The 25,919-nt window shown below is 28.4% G+C and overlaps 2 protein-coding genes across 3 annotated transcripts; both read right to left on the reverse strand.

Annotated features, from left to right (window-relative positions):
- Positions 1-1,387: 1,387 nt before the first annotated feature.
- On the reverse strand, positions 1,388-24,513 carry LOC122502899 (chromodomain-helicase-DNA-binding protein Mi-2 homolog). 2 transcript variants are annotated; one of them, XM_043613224.1, is made up of 12 exons: positions 24,298-24,513; positions 22,550-22,641; positions 22,340-22,462; positions 21,669-22,259; positions 18,440-18,673; positions 17,631-17,784; positions 12,056-15,582; positions 11,590-11,919; positions 11,149-11,393; positions 9,323-9,608; positions 8,860-9,169; positions 1,388-2,874 (listed from the first exon to the last, which is right to left on the reverse strand). In XM_043613224.1, the coding sequence occupies exons 1-12, from the start codon at positions 24,332-24,334 to the stop codon at positions 2,870-2,872; spliced, it is 5,934 nt and encodes a 1,977-aa protein (XP_043469159.1). In that variant the 5' UTR covers positions 24,335-24,513; the 3' UTR covers positions 1,388-2,869. The 2 variants fall into 2 exon arrangements, with proteins under 2 accessions (XP_043469159.1, XP_043469158.1); XM_043613223.1 differs by having other exon boundaries at positions 22,544-22,641; positions 24,298-24,490.
- LOC122502900 lies at positions 5,200-6,334 on the reverse strand. Its single transcript, XM_043613225.1, has 2 exons — positions 5,852-6,334; positions 5,200-5,754 (listed from the first exon to the last, which is right to left on the reverse strand). The coding sequence occupies exons 1-2, from the start codon at positions 6,098-6,100 to the stop codon at positions 5,461-5,463; spliced, it is 543 nt and encodes a 180-aa protein (XP_043469160.1). The 5' UTR covers positions 6,101-6,334; the 3' UTR covers positions 5,200-5,460.
- Positions 24,514-25,919: the final 1,406 nt, after the last annotated feature.

Genomic DNA, 25,919 nt, shown 5'->3' on the forward strand with positions numbered 1-25,919 from the left:
AAGAATTTTAGTTCAAAAAACTAAAGGAAATTGAATTTTGGAGAAGTTAGAAATTATTACAGAAATTCAATTATTTTCAAAAGTAATAAAATTCTTCGCAGAAATTCAATTATGTTCGAATATTTAATACAAAATTCTGGTCAAAATTTCATTTATCTTTAACAAAAGTAAAATTCTTCTCCAAAATTCAATGATTTTCAAAAATCTCAATAAAATTCTTGACAAAATTTCAATTATTTTCAAAAATTTTCCTCAATTTAATAATATTTAATAATTATTTTAATAAAGTTTACCAAAATAAATCAATTATTTAAAATAAAATTTTAATAAAATTCTACTCATATATTAAATTATTTTCATAAATAATAAAAATCCCACAGGAATTCTATTATTTATAAATTTTTCATCAATTTCTTCGCAATAATTCAATTATTTTCATAAATAATAAAATTGTTCTTCAATTTTTTAAAGGGATTCAATTATTTTTAAAACTTTTAATAAAATTCATGGCAAAATTTTAATTATTTTCAAAAATGTTTCTTTTTTTATTTTAATAAAAATTCCCAAAAGAATTCAATTATTTTCACAACTTTTTGATAAAATTCTGAAGAAACATTCAATTAGTTTCTAAAATAATAAAAAATTTCACAGAAATTCAATTATTTAAAATTTTTTTTATAAAATTCTTTTCAGGAATTCAATTATAATGTTAAATAATTTTAAAAAATTCTCTTCAAAATTTAAATTATTTTTATAAATAATAAAATTCTTCTCCGAAATTCAAATACATTTAAAAATTTTAATCAAAATATTCATAGAAATTTAATTAATTTAATAAAATTAAAAATTATTGCAGAAATTAAATTATTTTTAAAAGTAATAATATTTTTCGCAAAAATTAAATATTTTTTAAAAATAATAAAATTCTTCTTAGGGATTCAATTTTTTTTCACAAATAATAAAACACATCGCAGAATAAATTGATTTCTTGCGAAGAATTTTATTAAAATTTTCGAAAATAATTGAATTGCTTCAAAGAATTATGTTAGTATTTAAAAAAAATAATTTAGATAATAATTGAATATTAAAAGCATTATAGAGTGAATTTTTTTTGTTTAAAAAAGAATTTTAGTTAAAATTTCTAGAAAATAATAATTAAATTGAAATGATAAAATTAATTTTGAAGAAGTCAGAGTAACAATATTTTTTTTTTAATGTAAAATAATTTTATCACTCGTCATTAATTATTATAAAACATGAAGAAAACGAGCACTCCGAGTCGAAGACTCGGAGTGATCGATTTCTTCTTGTTTTATAATAATTTTCTTATAAATTTTGCTATTAAAAAAACATTTCTACTTAGGGTTTTGAAAATATAAAAGCATTATTTTCAGTTTAACATTTATATTTCAGAGTTTCCAGTGCAACACATTGTGTATGTACAGAGTTTGGTAGATGTGAAATAAAAATTAAGTCAGAGCGCACCGAATAATCTAGATACATGTACGAATATCGCTGCATTTTGCTCAAGAACAAATATTTAATGAATGATAGTCATTCGAAAGAGGTGTAAATAGAAATGTCATAAAAAATCCCCTTTACCATTTTTTTTTTATATTAAACTTTACATATTACAGAGAAATAATTTGCGCCTTAATAAGCATTTGAAAATTGTCTCCAAACTTTTTTTTTTTTATTTTATTTTTTTCTTTACCTGTGTTTACTATATTTTATTAATCAAATGTACTTGATTGTAGTTTTCTTTTTCGCCCAACATTCTCTCGTCCAGTTTTTTAAAAAACAAAATAAAAACACTAATAGTGATGCTCTCTCACAAATGCAAGCTAAAATCCTCTCCAAAAAAAGAAGATTTTTAAAAACTTATTTCTATTCCAAAATTTTCTTTTGCTCTCGTTTCATAGAGCACACATCAAGTTTAAAAAAAAATCCCATTTTTTTTGTGTATATGTGAGTGTGTAGTGTGTGTGTGTTTCTTTTTAATATCCATTCTCGACACTTGTTTAAAAAAATTTTTAGAGCACAAAAAAAACTGTGCTTTCTTCGTTTTGTTGCAGGTATTTTTTTTTTAAATATAAAAAATTTGATTCGATACTTTAATTAAGCATCAGTCTTAATTAAAAATTATTCAAGGCATTTTTTCTTTTTTTTTAAATAACATATAAACAAGTATCGTAAACTTTTTCTATTTTTGCCATAAAATGGCAATGAATTATTTATTTATTAATTAATTAATTAACGAAAAATGAGTAAAAGAAAAAACCTGCTATTTGAAAAATCGACAAATAAATTATATTATCAATAAAAATCAATTATTAATTCATTTAACTGACAAGTCCCAACGAATATAAATGTGCGAGTTTTTCTTAAATAAATTTAAGTAAAAATGTTTCTTAATTATAAATTGTTGCTATAGTTAGAATTATGAATTATAATGCAGACGTCGAATGTCCAAAAGGATATAAAAAAAAATCGCGATCCTCTCGATTATAAAAAAAAAACAAAAGGTGACCTGCATTTTAACGAACCCGCCTTTAAATCCGATACAAAAAAACAAAAACATGATAATCACGTTATTCTCGGACGACGAATGTACACATAATAAATACAAGAAATGTATGTGATTCCTTCCTTTTCTTAGCATACGATATTATATTTAGCGATTTATTATTATTAATTATTATTTTTTTTTGCTTAATTAACCTTAGATCCTTATCTAGTGAAAATTCAGCTAGAAATTGTAATTTACGAAAAATAATATTACAGCGCATTTTATTCAGGTGGGAATGTCGTCTGCGCCATTGAGTTTTCCTCTCTTGAGCTGCTGCTGCTGCTGCTCCGATAAATAAGTTCAAGCTACAAACAAAACAATTGTTAATTTTTTCCTTCACTTCTCGATTCTCGAATTATTTTTTATTCTCACTAATTTTATTTATTTACTTTTTTTCAATTACGCAGGCTTCGCACTCATCTACTAAAACCTATTATTTACCACTTTTTCATGTTATGCTACTATTTGGGCACTTTTTTAAAATTTCAGATACTAAAACCTACTATTTCTGTTTTTTTGAGAATTCACACTACTTTTATGGAAATTCAATTTATTTTTTAAAAAAATTTTTGATTAAATTCTAAGCAAGAATTCAATTATTTCCATAAATAATAAAACTCATCGAAGAATTTCAATTATTTTTAATACTATTTTAAATAAATTCAATTATTTGAATAATTATAAATAAATTAAATAATTATTTAAAATAAAATTTTCATAATATTTATTATATTTCGAACAAATTAATTATTTAAAACAATTTTTATAAAATTCTTATAAAGAATTAAATTATTTTCAAAAATAACTAAATTTTTAACAGAAATTTAATTCTTTTTAAACATTTTAATAAAATTTTTCGCAATAATTCAATTATTTTCATCATAAATAATAAAATTCTTCTCAGGAATTTATTTTTGAAAAATTGAAAAATTCAATTATTTCCACAAGAATTCAATTATTTAAAATAAAATTTCCATAATATTTACTATATTACGAAAAAATTGTTTAAAACAATTTTTTATAAAATTCTTATAAAGAAGTCAATTATTTTCAAAAATAACAAAAATTTTCACAGAAATTCAATTCTTTTTAAACATTTTAATAAAATTTTTCGCATTGCAATTCAATTATTTTTAGAAATAATAAAATTCTTCTCAAAAATTCAATTACTTTTGAAAAATTGAATTATTTTCACAAGAATTCAATTATTTAAAATAAAATGTTCATCATATTTATTATATTTCGAACAAATTAATTATTTAAAACAATTTTTATGAAATTCTTATAAAGAATTCAATTATTTTTAAAAATAACTAAATTTTTAACAGAAATTTAATTCTTTTTAAACATTTCAATAAAATTTTTCGCAATAATTCAATTATTTTCATCATAAATAATAAAATTCTTCTCAGGAATTTATTTTTGAAAAATTGAAAAATTCAATTATTTTCACAAGAATTCAATTATTTAAAATAAAATTTGCATAATATTTACTATATTACAAAAAAATTGTTTAAAACAATTTTTATAAAATTCTTATAAAGAATTCAATTATTTTCAAAAATAACAAAAATTTCCACAGAAATTCAATTCTTTTTAAACATTTTAATAAAATTTTTTGCAAGAATTCAATTATTTTTAGAAATAATAAAATTCTTCTCAAGAATTCAATTATTTTTGAAAAATTGAATTATTTTCACATGAATTCAATTATTTAAAATAAAATGTACATAATATTTATTATATTTCGAACAAATTAATTATTTAAAACAATTTTTATGAAATTCTTAAAAAGAATTCAATTATTTTCAAAAATAACAACATTTTTTACAGAAATTCAAATCTTTTTAAATATTTTAATAAAATTTTTCATAAATAATAATATTCTTCTCAGGAAATGAATTATTTTTGAAAAATGGAAAAATTCAATTATTTTCACAAATAAAGTTTTCACAAGAATTCAATTATTTAAAATAAAATTTTCATAATATTTATTATATTTCGAACAAATTAATTATTTAAAACAATTTTTATAAAATTCTTATAAAGAATTGAATTATTTTCAAAAATAGTAAAAAGATTTTAATTAAAAATTTTGAATAAGTTAGTTTTTTGAAACATTTTTATTCACATTTTTTTTCAAATTAGTTATATTTTTAAATATATATATATATACCTAATATTTAATTGAAAAACTTTCAAATTATTCAAAATTTCATGAAATTGTCTTGTAAACAAGTGAATTTTAGAAATATTTTAGTTAAAATTTCTAGAAAATAATTGAATTGAAATTTTGAAAATAATTTTTAATAAGTTAAAGTAGCAATTCTTAAAAACTATTCGAGTTTAAAGGATTTTTGGAGTTTCAATTATTTTTAAAGTAAATTAAAATATTTTTGGGGTTTGGGAAAAAGTCAAAATTTTTGTCTAAAAATCAGGGAATTTTTTCAATTATTCATGGAATAATTTATTTTCAGAGTTATTCTTTATGACCGGGAAATGACCGTGAATTTCGTTTTATGAAAAAAGTGGCCACCCTGTATGATTGTTTATGTTAAATGATTAATATTTTCAATAAATAATTTTGTAAAACCAAGTTTTATTTCTAATACTGTGTATTATATTGCCTCAAATATACACAAAAAAAAGTAAAAAAAATGTAATGAAAAGACCGTAAAGTTATTCCTTGTCGGTTACATCTATAACAGTTACAATTTTGACACGTAAAATCGCTTGCACTCGATTGAATTCTTCCTTGTCATTTTATGTGCCATTAATTAAGTGCAAATCAAACAAAAGTCACGATCTTCTTTTGATGATGACGTTACCGTTTTGGTTTTCGTCCTCAGTTCGATTTTTTCTTCGGGGTGACATGACGAAGTGGACCGATTTCATCCAGTTGAATGAGACGTAGATGCAACAGAGCTGACCTCTTTAGGCCTAGCCGGCTCTTTTTCCAAAACCAAACATTCAATCAAAGGGGTACCATGACGTTTCACAAAAGCGTAATACCAATCTCTGGTAGCTTTTCCGGCATCATCCCAATTGGATGGATAATCAGCTTCAACTTTTTGTGCAAATTGCAACGCCAACTTGCACACGTCATCGATGGTGAGACCATTATTGATTTTCGCACATTCAATGATGTATTGGGCAAGATTTTTTTCTTGAACATCAGTCAAGATCTGTAAAATAAGCAAACAAATTTAATCAGAAATAATGAAAAATGAATTAAAAAATAAACCAAAAAAAAAATAAAAGTCTCATAAAAAAAATATCTACCGTTTTTCCACCGTGTCTTGGTCTTCCTTTGAGGAAATCCAACAATTCTTCATCAGTGGCCTTTGCAAAATCCTCAAACTCGGTAACAAGGCGTTTCAGCTGACGTTGAAAAGTTGATCGGCTCATACCGGCAGCAGCACAAGCAGTGCGTTCCGACATTTTATTAATTTTCATTTGTTTTATACAATGAAGTAATTTGTCGCAGTCAACGGCTTCATAGCCAGTCGGCTTACCCTTTCTTGGTGGCATGATTGCTAAAATATTCAAATTAATTCATAAAACCACTTCATTGGTTTATACAAAATCACTACATGTCGAAACGGAACGTCAATGCAGTGGCCCACTTCTGTCCACAAGCGTAATTTCACGAGAACAGGGCTCGAAGCAGTGAAAGTATTTAAAAATACGGACTTTAAGGACCAAAAATTAAAAATTACGGACAAACTGACAAAAATAGAATCAGGCCGAATAAAATAAGAGAACATTTTACTTAAAACTAGAAATTCAATTTTTCATGTTTTATAATAATTAATAATAATTATTAATAAAAATAATTTATAATAATTAAAATCATTATCACTTCAATTATTATTTTTAAGAATTTCTATCTAAAATTCTTCTTTATATCGATTATTTTTAATAATTTTCGAAAAAGTTCTTTGACAATTTTCAAATTCATTTCTTTACGCAATATTCAATTTTACGAAATTTCAATTATTCGTAAATTCTTTAATTAAATAAATATTAGAAAATTGAAACTAAAAATAATATTAAAAAACTCAATTAAACTTTTACAAAAAAATTAATTACAAAATTCAATTATTTTTTAAAATTCGCGCTATAGGTATTGCTTTTAATATTCAATTATTATCTAAAATTTTAACTGGAATAAATTTTTATAAAGTAAAAATCAATTTTTATTTGAAAATTCTACTAAAATTCAATTATTTAATTGAACGTTTCTTAAAATACAAATTCCCATAAAAAATCGTTATCAACAAATTTTCAAATAATTGAATTCTATTAACGAATTTTAATCAAATTTTTAAGAATAATTACATTTATCGAGAAATTCTATTAAAATTGTATTAAAAATAATTGAAATTCTGCATTGAATTTTATTATTTATGAAAATAATTGAATTCTTGCGAAGAATTTAAATTAAAATTTTCAAAAATAATTAAATTCTTGTAAAAAATTAACAGGAATTCAATTATTTTTAAAAATTTTAATAAAATTCTTGGCATAAATTAAAAATAACAAAATTCTTAGCAGATCTTAAATTACTTTCAGAAATTTTAATAAAATTTTTCGCAAGAATTTAAATATTTTCGTAAAATAATAAAAATCTTTGCAGAGATTCAATTATTTTCAAAAGTCTTAATAAAATTCTTTGCAAGAATTCAATTATTTTCAAAAATATCAGAATTTTAACAGAAATTCAAACATTTTAAAAAGTTTTGATAAAACTTTTCTTGGTAGAAATTCGATTATTATTTTTAAGACAATTTTAAAAAAAATGTCTCGATAAAATTCAATTATTTTTAAAATTTTAATGAAGTTCTTCGAAAGAATTCAATTATTATAATCTAAGATTTTAACTGAAATCTATTTTTAAATCAATGTTTAAGAGAAAATTCTACGGGAATTCAATTATTTAAATACAAAAATAAATAATTTATTCAATAATTGAATGTTTCTTGGAATTCAATTCCTATTAAAAATTTTATCATCAAATTTTTAAATAATTTAATTCTTTGGACGAATTTTAATAAAATTTTTAAGAATTTCTTCGAGGAATTCGATTAAAATTCTATTGAAAATAATTGAATTCCTAATAAGAATTTTATTATTTACGAAAATAATTGAATCCCCTTAAAAATTTTATTATTTATGAAAATAGTTGAATGATTGCGATAACATTTATAAAAGAAATTTGTTAATAATGAAATTCCTTTCAAATTTTTATTATTTTTTGAAAATAATTAAAAGTTTTTGTAGAATTTTATTAAATTTTTTTTTAAATAATTAAATTCTTTTGGTAAAGTTTATGAAAATAGTAGATATTGAACAATATATAATTTTTGCGAAGAATATTATTACTTTCGAAAATAATTGAAATTTTTTAATGAATTTTATTAAAATTTTTGAAAATAATTGAATTTTGTAGAAGAATTTTGCTATTTATTTATAAAAATAATTGAGATGTTGACAATGTTTTTAGATTTTTTGAAAATAATTGAATTTCGGAGAAGAATTTTAATATTTCTAAAGATAATTGAAATTTTGACGAGACTTGTTAAAAAATTTTGAACATAATTGAATTTTTGCGAAGAATTTTATTACTTTTAAAAATAATTGAATTTCTGCAATCATTTGTAACTTCTCTAACATTCTCAAAATTATATCGTACAATTTACGAACTTCTCATCCTTTTTGAATGAAATTACGGACTTTACGGACCTTTTTTTCAAAAAAAAAACGGACTTTTACGGACTTGGAGCAAAGTTACGGACTTTTTCAGGATTTACGGACCTACTTCGAGCCCTGCACCTCGCGACAATATGCAACAGTCTTTTTAAATTTTTTAAAGTTAGGTCTGATACTATAATAAAGGCTACTTACCCGATTGTATTCGACGAATCACTTATGTAAACAACGATAATTTTTATAATAATGAAAAAAAAGGAAAAAGTAGATGATTTTTGGCACTAATGGCTGGAGAAAACAATTGTACGTCGCACACTTCAATGACCTTCTGTTGATAACAACAACAAGAAAATTCGGTTGACAGATATGTCACTTGCAAAACCAAAAACGGCGGGTGGCCCACTTCTGTTTATGCTACTCTACTTTTTTTACTTTGAAAGCTACTTTTTTAAAATTAATTATCGAGTGCGAAGTCTGATTACTTTTTCTTTGCGTTTAATTTTTGCTTACTATTTTCTATCTCTAATTTATTGTTCAAGTTGTTTAATTTTTAAAAAATCGATAAAATTGTCCCTTACCCGTGAAACCTTGTGGTGCTTGACCAGGAACAGCGTAATTTGGCCTAAAATTACCAAAATTAGCTGCACCAGCAAATGAGGCTGGCAATTGTCCACTGGGGAAGCCAGCTGGGAATTGTTGAGCCAATAATGCCGCTTGTCCGGATTGTGTATTACTGCCGCCTGGAGCCGTTGCAGCTAAACGACTCAAAATTGAACGCTCCGACATTTGGAGACGTTGAGCAACTGGTGGAATTCTCGCCAAAGTTGCTGGCAATCGACTCACATCTGACTTCATGTCAGAGAGCAATTCCTCCAATTGATTTAGCACCTGTGTTTAAAAAAAAGAATCCAATAAGCAAAATTTAAAAAAATCGCTATCAAATTTTATTATCACCTTTAGTGGCGATGACAAACGTTTTTTGTTCGTCAAATCTTATTAAAAATAATTAATATTTTTTAAATTTGGTTTTTTTCAACGAACCTTATGAAGAACGGCGTTTGCGGGCTTATTACCAGCAAGACTCTCCTTGCTGAGATGCTGATGTGACTCGGCAAGACATTCAACCTCAGCGAACCTTGCATTCAAACTCATCGCCGGATGATTTGGATCCTGTGTCAAGTTCAAATACGCAGCTCTTCTGAGTTGTTCTTCAATAACCAAAGCTTGCTCTAAAAGTTTGAATCGTCTGGCAAGGAATTTATTCTTTATTTCGAGGAAATTGCCTTTGCCAACATCCATCTTGAAGGGCTCATTGATAATCGCGAATCTGTCAAAATAAACAAAGTAAATATTTAATTCTCCAAGTCTGGAAAAACCTATTCTCTACAAATTATATTTTAATTAAAATTGTAACAACAAACATTTATAAACATTAACATTTATTAATCCAAACAAAATAACATCGTAATATAACAAGCATTTATATTTATCAACAGGGCTCGAACCAGTGAAAGTATTTAAAAATACAGACTTTACGGACCAAAAATGAAAAATTACGGACCAATTACTAACACAAATATAAACAGTCCGAGTCAAATAAGAAAACATTTTGCTTAAAACTACAAACTAAATTTTTCATAAATATAAAACTTGAAGATATCGATAACTCCGAGTCTTCGACTCGGAGTGATCGATTTCTAGTGATAAAATCATCAATTTAATTAATATTTTCAAGAATTTTTAATTAAAATTCTTCTTTAAATCGATTATTTTTAATAATTTTCGAAAAAGTTCTTTGACAATTTTCAAATCCATTTGTTTACAATATTCAATTTTACGAAATTTCAACTTTTCGTAAATTCTTCAATTAAATATATATTACAAAATTAAAACTCCAAATAATAGAGAAAAAAATTCAAGTAAACTTTTTTATAAAAATTAATTTCAAAATTCAATTATTTCTAAAAATTCAATCTAAAATTATCGAAAATTATCGAAAATGATCAAAAATTCAAAAATCCGAATTTCTTAAAATTCAACCTTTTTTTCTCTCTTTTATGGGATTTACTTCATTATTTTTGGGCTCTTGAAAAATACTTTACTTAATTAATAGTTACCACTCTTTGGTAAAAAATCTAAAATTATCTAAAATGATCAAAAATTAAAAAATCCGAATTTCTTAAAATTCAACATTTTTTCCTCTCTTTTATGGGATTTACTTTATTATTTTTGGGCTTTTGGAAAATACTTTACTTATTTAATAGTCTCCACCCTTTGGTAAAAAATCTAAAATTATCAAAAATTCAAAAAGCCTATTTTTTTAAAAAATCAATATTTTCCCCTCTCTTTTATAGGATTTAGCTTTATTATTTTTGTGCTCTTGGAAAATACTTTATTTATTAAATAGTCTCGACTCTTTGGTAAAAAATCTAAAATTATCGAAAATTCAAAAATCCGAATTTCTTAAAATTCAACATTTTTTCTTCTCTTTTATGCCATTTAGCTTTTTTATTATTTGAATTTCTATTCAAGAGAACAAATTGTAAACAGGAAAAATTTAGAAACTTTTAAAAATTCTAGTTCTTTTCCATGATTTCCAGATTCTGTAGGAACCCTGATTCTTTTTAAGTCAAATTACGGATTTTATGGACCTTTTTTTTTTAAAAAAAACTGACTTTTACAGACTTCAAGCAAATTTATGGATCTTGTTCGAGCCCTGTTTATACATATTATAATAAGTATTTACTAATCAATTTTTATTGAAGCGGCTTTTTGTATTTTTTTTTTCTATTTCTTTTACCGGAAAGTCAAATATTTATTTAAGAAACAAATTTAATTAAACCTCTCATTAATTTGGATCAACTTACCTAATATCATTTTGAATATCTTGCCAACGACCGTAGCCGTGCGTGACGATTCCGGCAAGAAGCCAATAATCGTGTCTTCGATGCCAGATCTCGTATTCTCGTCCAGGTACAGCAGCTTTTTCTTCATTCAACCACAATGTATGTAATTCTGTGAATCCACCGTCGGCAATATTGAACATGAATTTACGTTTCGGCTTCACTTCCGCTTCAGCTTCTTTTGTTTCCTTCTCTTTAGTGTCTTTCTCCTAAAAAACGAAGATGAATACATTTGTTACATTTTTTCTCAAATGAAGAACTTTTTTCCATTTACAAATAAATTTAATAAATCAAATAAATAAAAAAAAATACTATTTTCGAAATAATTTTCAAATAAATTTGAAATAACAAATAAATTGTTTAAAATATATTTCCAATTTGTTGTAAAGATTTTGAAATACGTACGTCTTTCTTTTCGCCCTCTTCTTCATCGTCTTTCACAATAACGACATCTTCCTCTGTTTCCGTTTTGGGTTTAGCATCAGCATTCTCCGTCTTTTCTTCCGGCTTAGCTGGCGATTTTTCATCCTTAACACCCTCTGATTTCTCCTTCTCCTTGTCCTTATCATTTTCATTCGTATCCATTGCTGTGTCTTCACCCTCTTTCTTTACGTCCGCACCTTCTTTCTCCTTTTCCTTCTCTTTTTCCTTATCCTTCTCGGCTGATGTCGCATCATCTTCCTTCGATTCCTTACTTTCCTTGTCCTCCTCCTTCACGTCCTTCGTTTCAGCCGACTAAAATTTTTGGAAAAAAGAGGAAATTCAGCGAATAAATAACGAATACGGCTAGCAAATAGCGAACAACGTTAGCAAATAAACGAATAGGAATAGAAATAGCAAAAATTAAAAAGAAAATCAACAATCATTATACCTTTTTATCGTTAGCCTCATCCTTGGCGTCCTTTGTCTCTGTTTCCATTTTCGTGTCATTATTAACAACCGGCGTGGCATTATTTGGCGTTGGAGTTGCAGCCGGACTTGGACTTGGCGCATTCGAAGTGGCGGGAGTTGCACTGGTGCTACTTGTTCCTGTGGCAGCAGAAGTTGCAGCAGCAGCCGTGGCATCACTAGACTCTACATTTTTCACCGGTTCCACTGGTTTTCTTATCATTTCCGGCATTGAATAATAACCGTTAATGTGTTCGAATTCCTGAACTTTCTTTCTAATCAGTGACATGACACCAATTCTGGTCAAAACGTGTTGACGACTGAGACCCTCACGTGGTACCCCGTCAGCGAATGTTTCCGCATTATCAGCACCTGGTTCACAGAGATGACGCATAAATAACGAGACGTAGGCTTTGAAGTTCTTCTCAGATTTCCCACGCAAATCCCGCACCAACCACTGCGAATTGAAAGCGTCCTGCGGCGGCATTCCATAACGCATGATTGCATTGAGAAAAGCCTTCCTCTGCCTCGCATTGAATCCAAGAACCTCGATGTTTCCATTGACCCGAGCAAGAAGTGGAGGCAGTGGACGATCTTTCTCGTCACGCCTCTCGAGGCGACGCCTACTGCGACGTGAGAGTAAATCGCCCTCGCCCTTCTCATCAAAGTCATCGTCCTCCTTATCATCGTCACTCTGTGCACTAAAGTCGCTGTTATAATCGGAAAGATTCTCCTGCCAGGGTTGATCATCTCTCGCTCCCTGATCCCCAGTGACGCCTCCGTCGTTATAATTCACTTGTTTACGAACACGTTTTCCCTTTCCTAGAGTTCTCGCGATGTCCTCCTGCTGCTGCTCGTAATGATGCCTCAGTAATTTAATCCAGTAAGCCGGATCAGTATTCTCAGCCTCTTGCTTGATGATCTCCGTGTCGGCCTCTTCCTCCGTCTCTCCCTCCTTCGTCACGTACGAGGCGACCTTGAACGAGCTTAAGTACTCATTGGCCCAGTTCTCCTTCTGCTCAATACCCTCCTTACTCCTGTCCAAAAGTTCCGCCACCGCCTTGTCATCATAATGAATAGCCTCATCCTCCTTTCCCTCCTCTTCCTTGAACAGCTCCTCGGTACCAAATCGCAGAATATCATCCAATTCCTGCTTGCTGAAGTTCGTACCCTTTCCTCCCATTCCCGGTCTCACCACCAAATGGGTCAACATCATTTTACGCTTAGCAACTTGCGTGACACGTTCCTCAACCGAATTCCTCGTGACAAATCGATAGATCATCACCTTATTCGCCTGACCAATTCTATGAGCTCTGCTAAACGCTTGAATGTCATTATGCGGATTCCAATCGGAATCGTAAATTATCACAGTGTCAGCTGTTGCTAAATTGATTCCTAGACCTCCGGCACGTGTCGAGAGCAGGAATACAAACTGCTGTGCACCAGGAGCATTAAATCTATCTATAGCCTCTTGTCTCTGTGTACCAGTAATATTACCATCAATCCTCTCATACTTATAACCCTCGCCCTCCAAATAATCCTCAAGAATATCCAACATTTTCGTCATCTGCGAGAATATCAGCACTCTATGTCCATCGACACGCAACTTCGTCAACATTCTACTCAACAAAACAAGTTTCCCCGCCGCCTTTATCAACGCCGACGTCTCATAATTTCCATTCGGTCCCGTAGGCGCCTCCTGCGACGCTGCCGGAAACAAGTACGGATGATTACAACACTTCTTCAAATCCATCATAATATTCAACAACGACACCTGCTGTCCCCCACCCTTTGGATTCAATGCCTCATAGTTTCTCGTCAAAATATACTTGTAATATTTCTTCTGCATCGGCGATAATTCAACTCTCACAATGAATTCCGATTTACTCGGCATATTCTTCAACACATCTGCCTTCAATCTCCTCAGCATGTGAGGTCCCAACATCTCATGTAGCTTCTTCACCTGCTCCTCCTTCGAAATATCGGCGAACTCATTCTGAAAAGCGGACAAATCGTTGAATTTATCCCGACACAGGAAATTCAAAAGATGAAACAATTCCTCCAAATTATTCTGCAATGGTGTACCGGTCAACAATAATTTATAGGCAATATTATAAGAGGCTAGGAGTCGGAAGAACTTCGACTGATTCGATTTCAAACGATGCGCCTCGTCAACAACCAGCACTGCCCAATCGATCGAACCCAAGCACGCCGAGTCTATCGAAATTAATTCATAACTCGTCAGCAGTACATTGAACTTAATGTTCGCCGAACGAATTTTCGTCGCTCTCCCCCCTCGAGTAGCGTTCTCCTCAAAAGCCAATTCATTCTCACGAATTACGATACGACTGTCCTTATCGCCGACATATGTGACACAGTAGAAATCAGGAGCCCAGGTCTCAAATTCACGTTCCCAGTTAATGATTGTCGATAGGGGAACGGAAACTAGAAAAGGTCCCTTACAATGTCCTTCCTTATACAAAGAATAGAGGAATGTGATTGTTTGGATCGTTTTACCGAGACCCATTTCATCGGCAAGAATTGTGTCGATTCCCTGACCCCAGGAGTACCTCAACCAATTCAAACCCTCGAGTTGATAGTGATGAAGTTGCATTCCAGTTTGATCGAGATAATCCGGTTGTCGTTCGTATTTCTTCTTCAGATCCGTTGTCGGCTTATCGGGCGGTGGTGTATAACGTTTCGGTGCCTTCTCCTCGTCGTCGATAATCTCCCGTGTCTTTGACTTCTTTCCCTTGCCCTTCTTTCCCTTCCGCGACGATGAAGAACCATCGCCGCAAATTGCGTTTCTAAGATCCAAATAATACTCCACTGCTTGCTTCAGACCGGGAATATCGTCGCTGTCCTCCTCCCATGTCGCTTGATCGTAACCCAATTCACGCCACTTGACCAAGTAAGTCGCGCGACCGTCTCTCTGCAATCGATGATTGATGACACGATGGACAATCAACCATTCGGGACGTACTCCGTACCTGTAGTAACGCTCCTCGAGATTGAATTCTTCACGTTGATTTTGTCCCTCTTGATTTTGAAGTCGCTTGTAACGTGTATCGCTCTCGTCCAATGGTTCCTCGAGTTTCGGCGGTTCGTCCATGTCATATTTTCGAATGTAATTTCTAAACATGAGAGGATGGAATACGTCGAGTTGTAATTCGGATATCCAATCGCAATGCCAGTAGGACATTTCTGACCATTTCACGAAATATTCACGTGTTTTGTGAACTTTTGGCGCTGCTTTACTTGTCGATGGCTCCTCGGATGGTGTTTCGGTGCATTCCTTCCATTTCCAGGTGAGAATTTTTTGCACCTTACCATAAATCGGTGGACAGGAACAACGTGGACATTTCCAATCGCCATCAGGTATTTCTGATAGTGGGGGATTCAGACAATGAATGTGATACGCACTTGTGCAACTGTCACAACACAATAATTCACCGCCGTCCTTGCAAACGCGACAGAATTCCATGTGTTCGTCGTCATCTTCCGCTGCACCTGTTTGACAAAAAAAGGGGAAAGGAAAATTAGAAAATGTTTTAAACTTTTAAAACTAATCTAGGAAAATAATTTTTATAAATTGAAACAATTTTTTTAGTCAGGATTGTCACAAAAATTTGATTTTATCTTTTTTTTTTCTTTCCTTTTGTTTCTCTTTTCACAGATTTTCAGAAAGAATTTTAATTTTTTATTCTCATTTGCAATATAACAACAATAAAAACAATAAAAAAAATAGAGAACAAATAAAACAAAATAAGATCTCACTAAAATTACAAATCCAAACAAAATAACATCGTAATATAATAAAAAAAAATAGATTTTTAATAATTTTCTTTGAAATATTTCATTGTTTTTAATAAATTCATATATCGAGAAGATGTTGTTTGATTTTTACCAAAAACTTTCATAAATTTTAAAAATTTTAACGATGTTGATAGGTTAACTTTTCAATCTTTAAAAAATTGAATTAGAATTTACAGTAAAAATACTGGAATATTTAAATTAAAAATCTTTGAAAATTCAATTATTTTCAAAAAAAGTTAATACAATTCTTGAAAGAATTACAATTGTTTTTCAAATTATGAAGTTCAAAGGTTTGGAAATTTTTCAATTAAATATATTTAAAAATACAATTATTTTTAAAAAATTGAATTAAAATTGAAAATAAAAAATCTAGACAGTGTTTAAATTAAAATTTTTTGTGTAAAATTGAAGTAAAATTCTTCAAAAAATACAATTATTTTTAATTTTACAATATTTCTTTTACTTGAAAATTTTCAAATTAAATACAGTAAGAATATTGTAAAAATATTACAAAATTAAATTATAATACAATTTTTTAATGATTATTTACTATAATAAAATTTAGAAAATCGAGTTGCATTCCAACAGTTTCCACTGTACTTATAAAAATTCAATTCTCTTTTCAAAATTATTAGAAATAATTTTTTTTTTAAAAATCATATTTTTTGGAGTTTAAATAAAATTATTTGTTTGATACTCGAATATTTTAAATACATAATATAAATAATATTCTTCAAAATATAGATTTTCAACAATTTTAACAAAAGTTTTAAAAACATTAATTTTTTCAATAAAATTTTCTAAAATTACAAATTCTTTGTGAATTTTCCAATTCTGTATTTTCAAGAATTCAAAAGATAAATTGCAAGTTAAAAAAAACTCAATAATATTTTTTCAATTTTACAAAATTTCAATAATTTGAAAAATTTTCAATTATATAATATCAAACATAATATTCTATTTTTAAAACAATTTGAAATCCAATTTTTTAAAAATGAATTTTTTAGTTTAAAAAAAATAATTTATGAAAATGTAAATTAATGAAAAATTTTCAATTATATAGTAGGTATCAAAAATTCAATTCTATTATTAAAACAATTTGAAATAAAAATTTTTAAAAACGAATTTTTTAGAGTTTTAATAAAATAAATTAATTCTAGAATAATTAAAATACATATTTACATATATAGATAATAAATATTTCTAAAGAAAAGGTTTTTGATAAGATTAAAAGATTGCATGAAAGCTTAAAATAAAAATCAAATTTTTTAGTTTCAATAAAATTATTTAATACTTGAATAATTGAAATATACATCAGTATATTTTTCTCAATATGAATTCAAATATTCAACAATTTTTGAAATTGAATTAAAACGACAACTTTAACTCTTTTAATAAAAATAATTGATAAAACGATTTTAACAAAAAGCGAGTATTAATAATAAATTATATTTGAATTTTTAACTAAAATTCTCCGCCAAATCAATAATATTTAATAATTTAAAGTAACTTCTTCGCGATTTCAATTATAGAAAAAATACAATTAGTAAAACACGATCAAAAATATAGGTAATTATGATCAGACATAAAAAAAATCAAAATTAAAAATTTTCGTACAATCACAAAAAAAAAATTCTAAAAAAAAAACAAGTGTACACAACGGAAAATATTTTACACTTGCTATACATTATTTCTACAGGTTTTGTTTTTTCTAAATAGAATAAAAAAAAAATTGAAATTACCTTCTCCTTCGCAATGGGGACAGCTCCATTTTCCCTCGGGAGTTTCCTCCAATTCGGGTTCAAGACAAACAAGATGGTAAGCCCTTGGACAAGTGTCGCAGAGAATAATCTCACCGCCTTGTTGACAGACCTCGCAATAATCCTGATGATCAGTCTGCAGAAAAAGAACCAAAAAAAAGAACAGAACAAAACATATCGGTTATTTTGGAGCAAAATCTCAATATTGGAAATATACCATAATGTACAAAACTGAAAATTAATTTTTCAGTTTGCAAATGTGGTTGTAATTAAAAAAGTGATAAAATTTAAGGCAGAGCTAAGCAACAAAGGATATGCGTTCTTTCGTTTGTTATTCATTTTTGTATTTTCTTTTTATAATCGAATTTACCGAGAAATGAAATTTTATTCTATATTTTTCCATCTTCGTCTTTATATTTTCTTTAACTTTACGTTTACCTTCTATTTTCAACTCTAAATTTTCTTCCTATTTTCTTTACATCTTCTTGTAAAAATCTTCTTTTTTTATCTTTTCGTTCCATTATCTTTATCTTTACATCTTTTATTTATTCGTTTTACTTCATTTCATGCAATTTTCAAATTGCTAGAGAGTAAGAGATAAAAAAGAATTAGTAAAAGCAAGAAGCTTTTCAAAATTTCTGACTTCTATTGATAATTTTCAAAAGATATGATAATAGAGAGACAATTATTTTTTATTATTATCATCATTATCATGAAAAAATAGCGAAAAATTTCTGAATCAGCAACGAACGCACAAGCCATAAGCAGCTTAACTCTACCTGGAGACCTGCCTCTCCATCCGGGAATTTCGACGTTGTTTTCGTCTTCTTTTTCTTTTTGCTCTTATTGCCAATCTTTGTCTTCGCCTTTCTACGAACTGGCGGATCGGCCGGTGGGTCGACACTCGCCTCCTCGGCGCCCTTTGTGCTGCCCTCCGTCGCTGGCTCATCATCCGCGATCATCTGCTCAAATTCCATGTCAGAGTCGCGCAAAGATCCCGCACTTGCGTTCTCAATTTCCTCATCCTAATTGAAGAAAAAAATAAATCAAGTAATAATTAAAATAATTATAATCAATCCGAGTCAAATAACATAACATTTTACTTAAAACTATAAACTAAATTTTTCATAACTATAAAACATGAAGAAATAGATTTCTTCGTGTTTTATAGACCGAGTGATAAAATCACCAATTCAATTATTATTTTCAAGAATTTTTAAATAAAATTCTTTTTTAAATCAATTATTTTTAATAATTTTCGAAAAAGTTCATTGACAATTTTCAAATCCATTTGTTTACAATATTTTATTTTACGAAATTTCAATTATTCGTAAATTCTTCAATTAAATAAATATTAGAAAATAAAAACTTCAGATAATATAAAAAAAATCTGCAATTAAACTTTTACAAAAATATTAATTTCAAAATTCAATTATTTTTAAAAATTCACTCTAAATTACTTTCAATTTTCAATGATCTAAAATTTTAACTGAAATTCATTTTTCAAACAATTTTTATTAGGAAATTCTACTAGAATTCAATTATTTAAATACAAAAAAAATTAATTGAATATTTGCATATTTGTGGACGTCCGCATGAAAAGGGACCACTTTGGCACTATTGGACTTATCTATATGGGCGAATTCCTGACAAAATTTGGAAAATTTTGAGTGGTCTTACAACCTTTTTGGTGAAAAATTCGATGAGTTACAGAATTTTAAAGTTTGGAGTATCAAATACGTCATTTCCAGAAAAACGAATTCAAAGATTGTAATATGAATATCTGTGGTTCTTCTGGGAAGTTATTCAGATAATAGTTGTTTTAAGTCTAGTACACCCTTAAGATTGAAAATCAATAGGTTTAAAATTTTTCCCTCCCTTCGTTTTGAAACAATGAAAAAATAACAGATTTCCGACAAAGTGGTCCCTTTTCTAAAAATACGGTTATTAATTAATAAAGTGGAATATTTAACGAATTTAAAGGTTCGGTGTTATTTTTTAGAGTTATTTCAAGCAAAGAAAAGAAAAGTAACCAAAAAAATTTTTTAAGCGACTTTATTATAAAAAATCTTAGAAAAAATTAAAAATTTCATTTCTAAAAACACGAAATTAAAAATTGTAATGCGAATTTCTCCGGCTCTTCTGGGAAGTTATTCAGATAAGAGTTGTTTTAAGTCTAGTACACCCTTAAGATTGAAAATCAATAGGTTTCGAATTTTTCCCTCCCTTCGTTTTGAAACAATGAAAAAATAACAGATTTCCGACAAAGTGGTCCCTTTTCATTTTTTTTTTCTAACAACGAAATAAAATACTTAGAGTGTCAATAAATTAATAAAAACTGCATGAATCGACGTGGTAGACCCTGTAGATTAAGAAAAAAAGATAAAAAAAATTTCGATATTTTTCTTCAAAATTAGTAAATTGCGAATATCTCGGAATCTAGAACCGACAAAGTGGTCCCTTTTCATGCGGACGTCCACATTTATTAAAATTGAATTCTCATAAAGAATTTTATCAATAAATTTTTAAATAATTGAATTCTTTTGACGAATTTTAATAAAATTTTTAAGAATAATTACATTTTTCGAGGAATTCGATTAAAATTGTATTAAAAATAATTGGAATTCTGCAATGAGTTTTATTATCTATGAAAATAATTGAATTACTAAAAAGAATTTTATTATTTACGAAAAGAATTGAATCTCAGTAAAAATTTTATTATTTACGAAAAACATTAAATCCCTGTAAAAATTTTATTATTTATGAAAATAATTAAAAGTTTTCATAGAATTTTATAAATTTTTTTTTAAATAATTCAATTCTTTTAGAAAATTTTATTAAAATAGTAGATATTAAAAATCATTGAACAGAGGAAAATTTTTGAAAATAATTGAAATTTTGCCAAGAATTTTATTAAAATTTTTGTAAATAATTGAATTTCGGAGAAGAATTCTAATTATTTCTAAAGATAATTGAAATTTTGAAGAGAATTTTTAAAAATTTTTGTAAATAATTGAAGGTCTGCGATAATTTTATTACTTTTGTAAATAATCGAATTTCTGCAATCATTTGTAATTTTTCCAAAATTGAAATAAACTTTTTCAAAAAAATTAATTCCTCTACAAAATTGTTTGTTAAAAGTATAAAAAATTATAATTTTCAATGATTTTAATATGAAACCTTTTCAAAATTCAATTATTTCTAAAAATTCACGCTAATAGCTTTTAATATTCAATTATAATCTAAAATTTTAAGTGATATTCATTTTTGAAATAATTTTTATTAGAAAATTCTACTAGAATTCAATTATTTAAATAAGAACAAATAATTTATTGAATAAGTGAATTTTCATAAAGAATTTTATCAACAAATTTTTAAATAATTGAATTCTTTCGATGAATTTTAATAAAAGTTTAAAGAATAATAACACTTTTTGAGGCATTTCATTAAAATTGTATTAAAAATAATTGAAATTCAGCTCTTAGTTTTATTATTTATAAAAATAATTGAATCACTGTAAAAATATTATTTATGAAAATAATTGAATCCCTGTAAAAATGATATTATTTATGAAAATAATTGAATAATTGCGAAGAAATTTATAAAAAAAATTTGTTAATAATTGAATTCCTGTGAAATTGTTATTATTTTATGAAAATAATTAAAGGTTTGCGTGAAATTTTATGTATTTTTTTTTAAATAATTGAATTATTTTGCAAAATTTTATTAAAATAGTTGATATTAAAAATCATTGAATTGAGGAAAAATTTTGAAAATAATTGAAATTTTGCCAAGAATTTTATGTAAATAATTGAATTTCTGCAATCATTTGTAATTTCTCTAAATTTCTCCAAATTATATCGTACAATTTACGAACTTTTCGTCTTTTCTAAATCAAATTACTATCTCTATGGAGATTTAAAAAAAACTGACTTCTACGGACTTCTACGTAAATCAAGAAATTTACGGACCTTTACGGGATTTACGGACCTAGTTAGTCTTGTTTTTTTAAATACTTACAGAACTGGCTCGTTTGCGTTTTCCAAGTTTAATCTTGAGAGTGGGAACTTTCGACGCCTTTTTCCCCTTTCGGGCGCGTGATCCTCGTGATTTTCGCTTATAAAATTCACTGTCCTCCTCGTCCTCATCATCGTCATCTGGCTCTTGTGCCACTGCTCCACGACTCGATCTTGTTGGTTTGCATTCCTCCTCTAAATTACCAGACGACACTTCAACTTCCGGCTGTGTGTGCGGATTCATTTCGGAGAAATCTCTCCATTTAGCGGCTACCAACATCATAAGCTTCGACATTGGTACTTTGGGATTTTCTTTTATTAAATGAGGCCTAACGTGCTGTTGAAACAGTTTGTACGTGGTTAAATTTTGAAAATCAGCATCCGAATAATCGATATGTACGTCAGTCAAGTCAAATGTATTGCAAACTTCATCGATTGTCGGCATTCCCGTTGATGGCTCTTGACTTTGAGCAGCCGATGAAGTATTGTGGCTCGACGATTTTCTCGATGATGATTTCCTGCTCTTTTGATTACTAGCAAAATCGCTGTCATCACCCGCCACGTCTGCATTGTCTCCTCCGCCGAAATCGCTCTCCTGCAAAATAAATAAATAAATAAATAACTAATAAGAATAAAAAAGAAAATTGGAAAAACTTGAAACAAAATTTCACTTACGTCGCCAGAGTCGGATTTTTTCTTTTTCTTTTTCTTCTTGCCCTTCTTGTCTTCACTCCTCGCTTTTCGCTTCTTTCCTTTCTTCTTTTTTCGCTCTTCCGGCTCATAATCGTCATCTTCCTCCTTTAAGCAAAAAAAAAACATGTCATTTCAGCAGAAAAAAAATTATTTCATTCCAAAGAGAAAACGAACAAAATGTACAACATTTACCTGTCGTTGAGATTCTTCGGCATCGGAAGAACCGTCAATTTGTTGTCCAACCTTAGCCACTGGTCCACTTGATTCCTCTAAATCATCTTCTCCTGAAAATAAACAAAAAAATTACCCACCGAAGAAAGATTACTCTAAAGAAAATAATTTCGAAAATCTTCCATTGAAAGATTGTCAATAATTTACAATCTTTCGATGAGAGATTTTCCTCGCATGACATTCAGCAAACCAAGTATTTTATTTTATAATTATAAATTCCGAAATATTTCATCACTAAAAAGTTAAAAATAAACATCGACTCGAGGAAAAATTCAAAGAAGAGAGAATTCAACCAAAAGAGAAAAAAAAGTACTTTTTCCCCTTATAAATATATAAAACAAAAAGAAAAGTTAAAAATTAGTTTCTTCAAAGTTAAAAGGGTAAAAGTCTCTCGCGTCGCTTCTGTATAAATGAAAAGAGTACAGTACAATATAGATGCAGAAAATATATCCACTACATATACCGAATACAATTTTTATTCATAGAATTATTTATGAATTACGTAGACACCTATAAAAGATGGAATTAGGTCGAATTTCGTGAAAAAATTGTCAAAATTCGAAAAAAAAACCGCCAAAATTCATCAGATTCGATGGAAATTCCATTGAATGAAAAGCGAAAGGACGCCGATCGTCTGACGAGGGAGAATAATTTACGTAAACATGAAAAATTGTCTCTCAAGAACTAATCCGCTCAACAGTGAATGCTTTGTGAGAGTGTGCGGCCGCCATTTTCTTTGGAAGGGCATACCGCACTCTCGATACCTATCTTTTAACGCTCTACTCATAATCTTATCATTATATCGTTCAATTGATAGAAAATTTTTTCCCCATCCTTTCAAATTAACGAAAATTGAAACAAAAAGAAAAAGAATTCAGTTCTATTCAAAGAAGAAACAAATCTTGCATTATACATCTATAACCGGCGAAGGAATAAGAATTCGTATAATATACAAATACAAAAGTAATGCTTAATAAATGAAACGTACACAACGCTACCAGATGGCTGAACGCCGAGTACCTTCTCTATTTTTCATTCTAATTTTTCTTTTTAATTCACCGAAATTTGTCCCTTTTTTCAGAAATTTTTCTTTCGTTGCTCAAAAACAAAATACGACAATAATTGTCCCTAAAGAGTAGAAAAGAAACTTTCTTTTCCAAATACTAATTTCATTTCCATCAATTAAACATTTCCCAAAGAATTTCCACGTAGAGACAAAGAATTTTGAATATCGATAAACACGTGAAGCAAAAAACGAATAAGCTTCTTGACATTTTCATCCGGCTAAAAAACAAATAACAAAATCAACTTTTTGTCTAGTTGTGCAATCAATGACTCATTTTAATAATTTGCCTACTCGTCAAATTAAATGACTTATACATAATTTTGTCTATATAACAAATGAAAGGAAAGAAAAGTTAACCCTAAAATTTTCCCCAAATTACAATGAAATGTATTTAAAAATCATTTTCCACTTCCAAACATTGACAATGCATGAATTTTAAGGGAAAAAAGTTGATGAAAATAGGAAAAAATTTCCCCCTTCATTTATTATCGTGGGCAAGTGGTGACGAAAAATTGCACGGGACCAATTGACATGGCAGCCATCATACAAAAAGCGCGCGTCCTGCGTGCGGGCCAACTTTCCGGCATAGTTTACCCGCTCTTCTCTCTCTCACTCATCTCCTTGGAAAATACCCACGACTTACCCGCATAATTTTCGTCAACTTCCTCGTCGGACGCCATTTTCACCAGCTGTGAAAAAGCCGGGTTTTAACGGGAGTCACTCACTGATATTATCAAATTTAACACAATAATCAGCGCGGAAATTCGACATTAACGTTTTCTATAAACGATGTGTGCTCGCACTCGCGCTTCTTCGGCGTGGCCGCCGTCACTTGCAACTACTCTGCCTTCGTGTTCGTGTATTATTTCCCCGTCGTCGCTGCTGCTTGAAAATTTCCCCTTATTTCTCACTCTACCCCCCCACCTTATAGAAAACAGCTGCCCCCTTCGACCCTCACTTTCACATTTTCGCACACCCGATTTATCCCCACCATTTCTTTTTAAACAGAGAGCAAGCACTTGCTGGCTGCTGTTGCCTGCCTGCCTGCTTTTTGAGGTTATATTACAAAGGTAATTTTACCAGAAAAGAAAAGGCATTTAAAGAACAAGAACTTTTGCTTCACTTTGCTTGCTTTTGCTTCTCATTTCTCAAGGATTCAACTTCTTCATACCACTTTCAGAGAGAACAAGTATAATTTTCTTATACTTCTTTTTTTTCCATTTATTTCAATTCCGGAAGAGGGCAAAAATAAGATGCGGATATTTTTTTGTTCTTACGGTTTGTTTATTTACTTTTCTCCATTGTTGTAGAAAACTAGTAACGTAGAAGAAAAAAGAGAATAACGAGGAAATTAAATTGATCTCTATTTCTTTTCTATATATAATTCGACGCAAATCTTGATTTTTTTTCGAATTTTCCGGAAACTAGAAGCTAGACTTTGACTCGACTAGAAATTCGCGGTAATATTTCCACTAATTTGCATAATAATAATTAAAATAGTAATTTAATAGAAAATTGGGAAAGAATTAATTTTTCTTTCTCTACCTCATTAGAGAAATAAAAAAAAGTACCACTACTCGTTTGTAATTTTTTTCCAATCCTTCCTTCACCCCTTATTTTTTTTATTTTTCGGGTTGAAAACCCCTCCAGGATGAGCTTTTCCCCTTCTCATGTCCTTTATCCCCGGTAAATGCTCTTTTTTCTTTCTTTTTGCCCTCTCCCTTCCACGCTTGTTCACGCAATGACGATATTAAAAGATATTGATATTTGCAAAAAAAAAAAAAATATTCTAATTACTTTTAGACCATTTTTTTCCACGTACACAAAATATCGTATATTTATTTACTAAAAGTGAATCAATTTTGTCGTAAACACTATAATTTTGAGAATATTCGTTTACTAATTAAATATAAATAAATAATATTTTTTGCTAATTTTACAATAATTATTTACTCTTTTCAGGTGAATGTTTTCTTTTTTTGTAATTTTGATAATTTATTTCGCTATTTTATAAAAAGAGGGGAATTTTTCTTTTTTTCAAGGAAAAAAAAATATATGAAATGAATATAATTATTTCTGGCAAACTCGCTTCTGCACATGTATTCCTTTCTTGAACTCGAATAAAATCAATACATTCCCTTTTACTTCCGTTTTCATTAATTTAATGAAGAAGCCATATACGTATCAAATTTCCATTTTGTTTCAAACTTGTCATTATATTTTACTTCAAGAGGAGAAATCAATTTAATTTCGACTTTTTAATGA

This window comes from Leptopilina heterotoma, unplaced genomic scaffold (assembly GCF_015476425.1).
Source record: "Leptopilina heterotoma isolate Lh14 unplaced genomic scaffold, ASM1547642v1 Lhet_24, whole genome shotgun sequence".
Classification (NCBI taxonomy): Eukaryota; Metazoa; Arthropoda; class Insecta; order Hymenoptera; family Figitidae; genus Leptopilina; species Leptopilina heterotoma.